The sequence below is a fragment of the Lactuca saligna genome, chromosome 4, assembly GCF_052625555.1.
Source record: "Lactuca saligna cultivar CGN05327 chromosome 4, ASM5262555v1, whole genome shotgun sequence".
NCBI lineage: Eukaryota > Viridiplantae > Streptophyta > Magnoliopsida > Asterales > Asteraceae > Lactuca > Lactuca saligna.
The window spans coordinates 15,000,407-15,011,191 of NC_136420.1; the positions used below are offsets into that span (position 1 = coordinate 15,000,407).

At 33.5% G+C, this 10,785-nt stretch overlaps 1 protein-coding gene across 1 annotated transcript; it reads right to left on the bottom strand.

Moving 5' to 3' along the window:
• Positions 1 to 4,668: 4,668 nt before the first annotated feature.
• Positions 4,669 to 6,836, bottom strand: LOC145041284 (MLP-like protein 34). Its single transcript, XM_078989294.1, has 4 exons — positions 6,602 to 6,836; positions 5,942 to 6,409; positions 5,304 to 5,771; positions 4,669 to 5,144 (listed from the first exon to the last, which is right to left on the bottom strand). Exons 1-4 carry the CDS (start codon positions 6,786 to 6,788, stop codon positions 4,870 to 4,872), a joined length of 1,398 nt encoding a protein of 465 aa, XP_078845420.1. The 5' UTR covers positions 6,789 to 6,836; the 3' UTR covers positions 4,669 to 4,869.
• Positions 6,837 to 10,785: the final 3,949 nt, after the last annotated feature.

Genomic DNA, 10,785 nt, shown 5'->3' on the forward strand with positions numbered 1-10,785 from the left:
ATTAACGGTAATTTTGTTTATGATTATCCTCTTAATTCTCCATAACCATGCTTTGGCACATGTTCCAATAAAGTACTAAGTACTTCCTAAACTGAATCGACTGTTACTCTTTTTGAACCAAAAAAATGACCCATATCTTATTCTCGACTGTCACTTAGGAAGCTATTTTGGGCTATGCATTAAATGCAACCCATTTCGATTTTTTGGGTGTCATCATGACCCGACCCAGAACATCCAACATATAAAAGTATTTTAAATCCCAATTGTTCCCACTTTTCACTTTGGCTATCGTGTTTTTAGAGCTTTTCTCTGTACTATGTTTCTTCAAAGCTTTTCTAAACTTCTTCAATGATGTTTACTCCTTCTAAAACTGCTCTGAAAACTTCCAAACCTGCAACCAAGAAGAAATCATCGAAGGGATCTGCATCATCATCTTCCATTGAGTTCATTCTTAGAGATACGACATAGTTGTTTTCTCTCGATCCCTTAGATTATGATAAATCCGTACGCATCATGATCGAGTTCATCTCTCGCCATCCTATCACTATTCCTCTCATTAAAATCCCTAACCCTAAATTTCCTCTTAGACTTCTTCACAAAGCTTTTGAACGAGTGAAGATTGACAAATATGTTCTTTAAATGAAGATCACATACGATATAATTATACCAATCTACAGACGTCAATCTTTGGAGTAGGAGTTTTAAATTCGTTGGAGGGAGCTGGATCGAAGAAATAGCATCAACTTATGTTGTTGTTCCTGCTGTGTGATTTTCTCAGATTGTAGAGGGCACTAAGCTTGATTTTTTCAGTCAGTGGTATTTTGGAGTCGGACCGAGTAAGAAGTTGGTTCAATTAATCCTGACTGAATCAACATATTCCAGGCTTTACCAAACGGGCTGACCGGACCGAGTCAGCCAAAATTGCTGACCCGAACCCAGTCAGCTCACTATCAAACGACCCCTAAGATAATATTATAGCAAGATAAACAATCACTAACACAAAAACATTGGATAACTCCCTCTATGTATATTGGCAATTTGATTTCTCTAATGGTATTCTTGGTTTTGCCACTGAATCCTACTAAGGGCTGAGGATCTTCAGACTATTTCAAAATATGGGATGTTTATCTTTTTGATCATTTCTAAGAGAATTATGTTGACTAGACTACCATAATCTATTAAGATTCTTTGAACCAAGTGGTTGGCCATGCACAACGTTATAACTAGGTCATCATGGTGTGGGTGTATTACATTCTCCTTTTCATGTTCGTCAAAAGAGATCTCCTTTTTGTCGGTCAAGAATGTATTCTTTCTTGGTCTATCTTCTTTTTCCATCTTTGATCTTTTTGAATGTCTTTTAGTTGTAGAATAATAAGATCCACAAATGTCAGATCCACTAGAGATAAAATTAATTACATTAGCATCAGAGTGTGGAGATACTATTCATTGTGGAGAGATTTTAGGGTCTTGGGATCTTTGGCCATTCTTGTCATTTACTATTCCAAAGAGTTCCTAGAAATATCATTTTCTCAATAAGTAACTAATCTCCTTCCTTAGGGCGAATCAATCTTCGGTAAGGTGTCAAAAATCTTCGTGGTAAGAACACCACTTGGATTTTTCTTTCCATCTTGGGGTTTTGTCATTCTTCTTGGGCCATCTCGCCTTGTCCCCAAGATCCTAGATTTCTTAATGTATACTTGAAATGTTAACAAAAAAGCAGTAATTAGATATCTTAGAATATTCTTCATTTTTCAAAGCATTAACCCTATGATTCTCAGGACTTGAGTAAGGTTTAGCTCTATATGATTTTTGGGAGGAAGATTCATTCTTCATCTTAGGATAATAGTAGGGTGTGTTCGTTTTCTTTGGAATATTCTTGTCATCTTCTTGCCTGATAAAATCTTAGTTCTCTATTCCTAACCTCATCCAATTTCTTACATGGGGTCATGAAAAGATCCTCGTAGAATGGAGCATCTTTCTTTAGTCCCATATTGAAAGATATCATGGCTATTGCAACATCTAAGTGTGGTGTATATATATATATATATATATATATATATATATATATATATATATATATATATATATGGCTTCTTTCCCAAACCTGCTAACATAATCCCTCAAAGATTAATCATTTCTTTGAGTTACTCTGTAAAGGATACTTGCTAGTTTTTCAAAAGTCCTATTAGAATAATATTGATTATTAAACAAGTTAACCAAATGCTCAAAAGAAGGAATAGAGTAAGGAGGAACATTTAGGAGCCACTTAAGAGTGGATACGATATAAGTTGAACCAAAACACTTACATAAAATAGCCTACTTAAGATGTAGAATCGAAACTTTCTTCATGCATTCTCTATATTGGGTGACATGTTCTTCAGGATCCATGGTCCCATCATACATCTTCATGTTGGGCGTGTGAAACCTCTTCGAAAATTTAATGTTGCAGATTGAGGGTACGAATATCGAAACCTATGGCTGACAGATGACACCTCTAGTATTGGTTGAATGACACCTGATATACTTGAGATCATATCTCTTAGCTACCCGTGTTCCTTGTTCAAGATTTGATTTATCCCTCCGAGATCTTGGGAGATAGGGACTTCCATACTAGGAGTTAGACCATCTGTAAAGATAGGAGCCTATCTTGATATGAAATATCTGGCTTAGTGTTCTAAAGATGAATCGCTTTCAAAATTCAGGATCCTAGGCGGCAGTTATGAATATGGAGTTAGTGTAGTTTCCATAGGCATTCTCGAATCTGAGCTCAACCTCTCCACTCTATTAAACAACATCCTTTTGGTTTCACTTTGTTTAGTGATGTGTCGGTCCATCATGGTTAGCATGGATATGATCTCATTGTTTGAGATCATAGTAAGTATTTCTTTGGTTGCATTTCCTTAATATTGAACTGGTGAGGATGTTGGAACAGACTTTCTAGGAATCTCAACATTCCTTCTTTGTGAGTTGATAGCTTGAGGTGGAGGTATGGTTTGAGTAGCAGAGATGGATGGAATAGTGCTAGAAGTGGATTTTGGTAAATAAGACATTTTTAGTGCAAAAATGTGTAAGTGATTGAAAAAATTGAAAAAAAGAAAAATGTGATAACACCACTTGTCCCACGGATGACACCAACTTTTTTTGGGAAAAAATTAACAAAAAATTTCATAACCAAATTAGCAAGTGTGGTTTGATGTTCGAAATATGGTAAGTGAAAGTAAAGTGTTTAAGATCTTGAAATGTGCCTAAGATTGTGGTTGTACCCAATATCATGGGAAGAAAAAGATAATATTTAGAAAACTATTTGATAAAGTGTATTATTTTGTAATGAAAATAAGTGTATTTGGGACGAAAATAGCGTTATAGTGATTTAGTAAGTGAATTCGTGTAACAAGGTTCGAGATACTAAAAAAGGTATCAAGATACCACAAAGTATCTTATCAATTTTGACAATGAAGACAAATTAACAATCAAGTAAATAATAGAATAAGTTGTTATCAATCAAACAACAATAATTAAATGAAAGTGAATGCAATAAAACAAAAAATTACGAGGAAGATATTACGATGGTAGTCTACGATAAGGATTAAATCCAAGATCTTGGAATTGTTCGGTATGTTAGTGCAGATTCAAGATAAAATTAGTAAGTTAAAAATTCTACCCATAACAAGGTATATGAGAAACCACATACTATTTGTCTAATATAGCAGGTCAACATAACGCTTCATACTTGTGCAACTATGTGTGGTGTTTAGTAATTTCAAAATGAAAAAAGTTTTCAAGATATAATGATTGTTGAACTAATCTTACGTAAAGCGTTTAAAAAATCACACCCACCCCATGGTAACAAATAGTAAAATTGTTTAAATCATCTTAGCTGTTTTAATTTGCCATTTTCAAGGAGAAGATTATCACCACTAGATATATTTATGTTTCATGGCTTAAGCAATCCATTAAATTTCCCTATAGACTCTACTCATCATCAGTACTATCAAGACACTTCACCTGGCATTATCAACAAATAAAAAATACAACACGTTAAAACAATGCAAAGTAAAGCAACAAAATGTAGATATATTAGATAGCTACCTCCTACTAAATCCAAACCATATCAATGTTGTGAAATTCTAACACCCTCATGTACACATATTGCCTCAACAAAGAAGAACACAGTTGATTATAATGTTTCATATTAAAAAAGCGTAAAAATCAACAACCAATAAACTATACACATGAATTAACATAAAAAAAATCAATAATAACAAACATAATTATGGTGTTTCATCTTAACCAAAATGCACAAATCAACAACCAATAAACTATACAAATGAGCAAACATAAACAAATTATTTATTGAAAAGATTGTCCAAAATACATCATTTAAATATGCAAAAATGACAGGTTACAATGGCAACTGGAAGATCAAAGGCTTTCAATAAACGACCAAATATAACTCGTAACTGCAACCGATCGAAGAGTCTCTCAAAATTGAATGACATGTTAGAAAAAAGGCTTGGTAGAGGTTGTTATAAGCAATGGAGGTGAGTTAGTAATGCCATGCAGCCTTGCAACGTGGTGCTTTTGACAAATCAATAAAAGTTTGTTTAAGTTATAAAGGATATAGATTAAAAATAATAACAAAACAAACGATAAAATGAAGCAAACAACTTTTAATCAAAACAATATATTTATATTAAACATTAAATTTTATTATACATATATTGTTCGTCATAGGGACAAGAACAATCTAATTAAAGCACTTAAGAAGGAGTTTTTCTTGCACAAATAGAATAATACATGACCATAGTGATAGTTGAGATGCACTTAAAATAAGTGTTCAACAGTCTTTATTGTTCTTCATATCGAAATTTAGTTGTTATGCTTGTGTTGGTGAGTGTCGATATCTTTGGTGACTTTAAGGCAAAACTCCATCAAAGTTTTTGGATCCTCGATGTTTTCATTAAGCTTCTCGTAAGCCAAAGTCCAAGTTACCAAGTGCTTCGATCCTTTTGTGTCTACATGAATAGTCAAGAAGAAGTTCTTGTAATAGTCCATTAGAGTCCCATCAACCACTTTGAAGCACACTAATTTCTTCTCCTTGTCGTTTGCTTCAATCACTTCCTTAGCCGTACAGTCCCTCCCATCTATGTCGTATAACATCACGAAAGAAGAACACGTTATAAAACAATAGGAAAAACTTTAGTAGAAGTTATAAAACATGTCCCCGATGTTTTAGATTTTGGTTGAAGTTTAAAAATGATTATATTATCAATGAGTGCTTAAAGATTAAGGGACTTAAGTACCATGATGATATTTCCAAATAATGACTGATCCAACAGAACCCCATTCACCATCTAGTATATCACAACCCTGGATACTGTTTGGGCACATATTTAATATAGCATATGGTTTGTAGCAAAATAGTTCAAGGAATGCATCTCCATCCGACTCTATCGTTGTTTCCTTAACCAAGTTCCCACTCAGATTCATCTCACTTTCATTAAAATGTTTATGCTGGCTATTGTCGATATCTTTGGTGACGTTGAGGCAAAACTCCATCAAACTTTTTGGATCTTCAACGTTTTCATTAAGCTTTTCGTAAGCCAAATTCCAAGTCACTTTGTGCTTCTCTCCCTTTGTGTCGACATGAATAGTCAAGAATAAGCTCTTGTAATAGTCCATTAGAGTCCCATCAACCACTTTGAAGCATACTAATTTCTTCTCCCTGTCGTTTACTTCAATCACTTCCTTAGCCGTACAGTCCATCCCATCTATGTCGTATAGTATTATGAAAGAAGAAACACATTATAAAACAAAATGAAAAACTTCGATAGTACTTCTAAAGCATACTCTTTGTTTTTTTTTTTTTTTTTTCTTTTTTTGGAAGTCCGAAAATGATTATATTATCAATGAATGTTTAAAGATTAAGGGAATTAATTACCATGATGATATTTCCAAATAATGACGGATCCCACAGAACCCCATTCACCATCTAGTATATCGCAACCTTGGATACTGCTTCGGCACATATTTGATATATCATATGGTTTGTAGCAAAATAGTTCAAGGAATGCATCTCCATCTGACTTGATCACTATTTCTTTGACCAAGTTTCCACTCAGATTCATCTCACTTTCATTAAAATGCTTATGCTGGTGATTGTCGATATCTTTGGTGACATTGAGGCAAAAATCCATCAAGGTTTTCGGATCTTCAACATTTTCATTAAGCTTCTCGTAATCCAATTTCCAAGTCACCGAGTGCTTCTCTCCCTTTGTGTCTACATGAATAGTCAAGAAGAAGCTCTTGTAATAGTCCATTAGAGTCCCATCAACCACTTTGAAGCATACTAATTTCTTCTCCATATCGTTTTCTTCAATCACTTCTTTAGCCGTACAATCACTGCCATCTATGTAAGAAGAAACGCATTCGATATCGTATAACATCATGCAAGAAGAAACACATTATAAAACAAAAGGAAAAACTTCAATATTAGTTCTAAAGCATGCCCCCGTTGTGTTTTTTTTTTTTTTTTTTTTTTTTGCTAGAAGTTTGAAAATGATTATATTATCAATAGATGCTTGAAGATTAGAGGACTTACCATGACTATATTTCCAGATAATGACTGATCCGAGAGAACCCCATTTACCATCTAGTATATCACAACTTTGGATACTTGGTGGGCACATATCTGATATCTCGTATGGTTTGTAGCAAAATAGTTCCAAGAATGCATCTCCATCTGACTTGATCGTTGTTTCCTTAACCAAAGTTCCGTTAAGAGTCATTTGGTTAGGCGATTGTGGAATCTAAAATTTTGGATGAGGAAAAAACTTATGAGCACATTGGCCTTTATAAAATGGAAATCATTTCCCAAAATTACCACAGAATATGCTTTTTTTTTTTTTTTTTTAAAAGCTTTCTACAATAACCATGTCAATAGGTACAAAGCAATATGAATAATTATTTACTATTGGGTGGGCCTTGTAGGTTCTCCGGGTTAGGTTAATAGAGTTGATGGGAACTGAACTCCCCACTTTCGGGATGGAAAGCAAACGAGAACGTTAACAGTAGGCTGGAAGCACTTTTATTTTAAAGTCTCTATAAATATATTATAAACATTAGACTGCCTAAACATTATATGGTGGTTAGAGTTCATGATGTTCCGTCAGTATTCATATTTGTAAGAGAAATATAATAATTTTTTAGCTTTGTTTTACTTAATGTTATTACTATTATTTTTTAAACATTAAAAGAAATTTACCGTTAAATGTGCACATTGATCATGAAGGTTTACTAAGAATGAAGATATGATTAGTGCCATTATTACCGGCAAAACCATGAATATTAAAAGCAACCACAACATGTTGAGATGTAAACGTTTTTAATGGAATTAATTTCGTTATATTATAAATTACTACATGATTTTGTTTATCATCAATGCTTTACATGTTTTATTTATCAGAAAATGTGAGTTCACGCTTTTCTTTGTATTCATTATAAAATGTTAAAAAGGAATCATGAGATAACGTTTCTTTAGGATATAGATAAAAAGTTTTTTTCGGCATAATTTGATAGGGAATAAAACAAATAAATTACTAAATAATAAAAAATAACACAATTTACTAAAAAATCGCGAAAAAGCATCTCAATTATTAATTTTTACGATGATTTCATTGATATTCATTAAAATTGTCGTAAAAATGATTATTTTATTTACTTAATAATGAATCATGAATATGATTTTTTGGAAATTTTTTCTTATAAATTATCTAAATATTCATTTTGTTTATATATATATATATATATATATATATATATATATATATATATATATATATATATATATATATATATATATATATAGAAAGAGAGAGAGAGAGTTAGGTTCATTTGAGACGGCTTAATTTTGTGAGACCGTGAGACGCATTTTTTTATTTATTTTATTTATTTTTTTTAGTTAATTCAAACTCCGATAATAACATTTAAAAAAATAATTTTTAGATTTTTCCATTTATTTTGCATTTTAAAATTATTTTTTAGAATATGTACATTGCAATATTCTATTAGAATATTTCACGTATTTTTCAAAAAAAATGGAATTTTATTTTAATTTTTTTTAGTTAATTCAAGTTCCGAAAATAATATATAAAAAAAGAATTTTTAAATCTTTTCATTTATTTTGCATTTTAAAATTATTTTTAAGAATATGTTAGTGTAATATTCTATTAGAATATTTCACGTATTTTAAAAAAAAAAAAAACGAGATTTTTTTTTATTTTTTTAAATTTTTTTTAGTTAATTCAAGTTCCGAAAATAATATTTAAAAAAAGAAATTTTAGATTTTTCCATTTATTTTGTATTTTAAAATTATTTTTAGATTTGGTCTCACGTCTCATAAAATTAGAATGGTCTCAAATGAACCTGAACCTATATATATATATATATATATATATATATATATATATATATATATATATATATATATATATATATATATATATATATATATATAATTTCTTACATGCTTAAAAATTTTGTCTTTCATATTTGATTTTAGTTCTCTTTATTGTATCACACTCCTTTCATTATTGCAAATGAGCATAAAATATTGACTTAAACCATCTACATTGGGTCTTTAAAGTATAATTTGCAATGCCCATGAGCAATAATTTAGTGCCACTTAGGATTTCATCTTGCAATATATGTAAGTGTAACATCCATCAAATTTTATACCAAATTTAAACTTTTAATTTTAACAAAAGAAACAAATAGTAATCATTTTTACAAAACATTTCCAAATCATTTATCATCAGAGTGTCCCCAAACAGATCATAAGGATGAAGAGCGGTACGGTCACACCTTCGCATTCCCTTGATCTCCTGAAGTACCTGAAACAGTAAACTGAAAACTATAAGCCCGAGGGCTTAGTGAGATACCCCCAAAATATCAATACCAAACTGACAGAAACCATATCAATAATAATCAATCAATCAACATGCATACTGGGCCATCAGCCTGACTGGTCTGCCCTACTGGGCTTACAATCTATCTGAATCTATCATGAGCCTTCAGCATGACTGGTCCGCCACGTGGGCCTACAGTCTCCCCGGACCGCTCATAGGGTATGTTGGCCTTCAACACAAAGCAGTACCGCCTCAACCCAACCCATAAGCAAATAACCATGTGCACATACTATCTTAAACATGCATATACAAACATCAAGCATATCTATCTCAATGATCATCAATCATAGAATTCTCTCGTAACTAGAGTACCGACCCAGCAGGTCACTAACATACCAATCCCTACGAATCATAAAAGCATAATATACTGTCTCCCCTAATTCTGATCAAACAGATCATATCACATGTAGCATAATGTAACAATAACAACTAAAGGGTCGGCCTTGGTGCCGTAGACCCTATCGATATAGTGAGGATAACTCACCTCGCAGATGTCGACTCGGAAGGTAAGCTCCAACTATCAGATCACTCGTCACAGGCTCCACCACCTATAACCATAGCACAATATACTCATAAGTCCTTAGCCCTATAAGGCACTCCATAACCCACTAGTCAAATCCTGATCAAGGTTAAAGTCCTCGGTCAAGGTCAGCAGTCCATGTTGACCTCAACTCGCTGAGTATATCCGGATACTCGTCGAGTCCTTGAAGCACATTCCAACTCGCCGAGTCATCGAGGTGACTCGTCGAGTTCCTTCAAATCCCGATCAAACCTTAAGGCCACCCGTCGAGTTTCCTCCTTGCAACTCGACGGGTATACACACAAACATATCCTTGGCTAAAACCCATACGACTCGCCGAGTTGTTCTTCAACTCGTCGAGTTTCATGACCATCTTCATCTAACTCCAGAGTTGTTCAACCAACTCGTCGAGTTCACGGCTTCCTTCATCTGACTCGTCGAGTTATTCATCCAACTCATCGGGTTTAATGCACATCTTCATATGACTCGCCGAGTCGGCTTTGCAACTCGTCGAGTCCCTTCAGTTATTTTAACATGCAAACATCTTTAAGCCATGGCAAGGCCCTAAATTGCAGATCTAACTTCCTTAAGCCTGCTTATCACGTAAAGTTGCAAACTTTACGTGCATGCATTGCTTTACAAGCTCTTAATGTCAAAACCAAACTTTTAATGGGTGTTCATGGACCAAGGGAACCTTAATCTTGACTTAAGCTGGAACTTTATGCTTAAATAATTCAAAGAGGGTCCAGATCTGAAGTTACAACTTCAGATCTATTCCATGGATTGCTGTACCAACTTGATACCCTTATAAAACCCTAAAACTCATTCAAAGATGAGGTCTTAAACTGAAACAACTGAGGGTAATGGTTAAATACCTTCCCAAGAGATGTCCACAGAAGTAGAATTCGGATCTCCTCCCAGCTCCTTGCCTCAATCACTTGTTTCCTCAAACTCCTACACCAAAATTCTTCTCTCAAAGCTTCAACAAACAATGGCACAGACACACGAGTTAGAGATGCAAAGGGGGCTGCAAAGGAACTAAGAGAAGCTTGAGCTTCTTTAAATAGGGGTGCAAACCCCCGAAATTAGGGTTTTACTTTCCAACTCCTACTCGCCGAGTCCCACAAAGGACTCGCCGAGTAGATCACTTAATTCGCGATCCAACCCGGTGCTACTCGACGAATAGGGTAACCAACTCGTCAAGTAGGGCAAAAATCCAAAAATACTTTATTTAAAGTATTACTTGAGAGTCGGGGCATTACAGTAAGGCTTGCAAATACTTTTATAGTAGCCCACTAG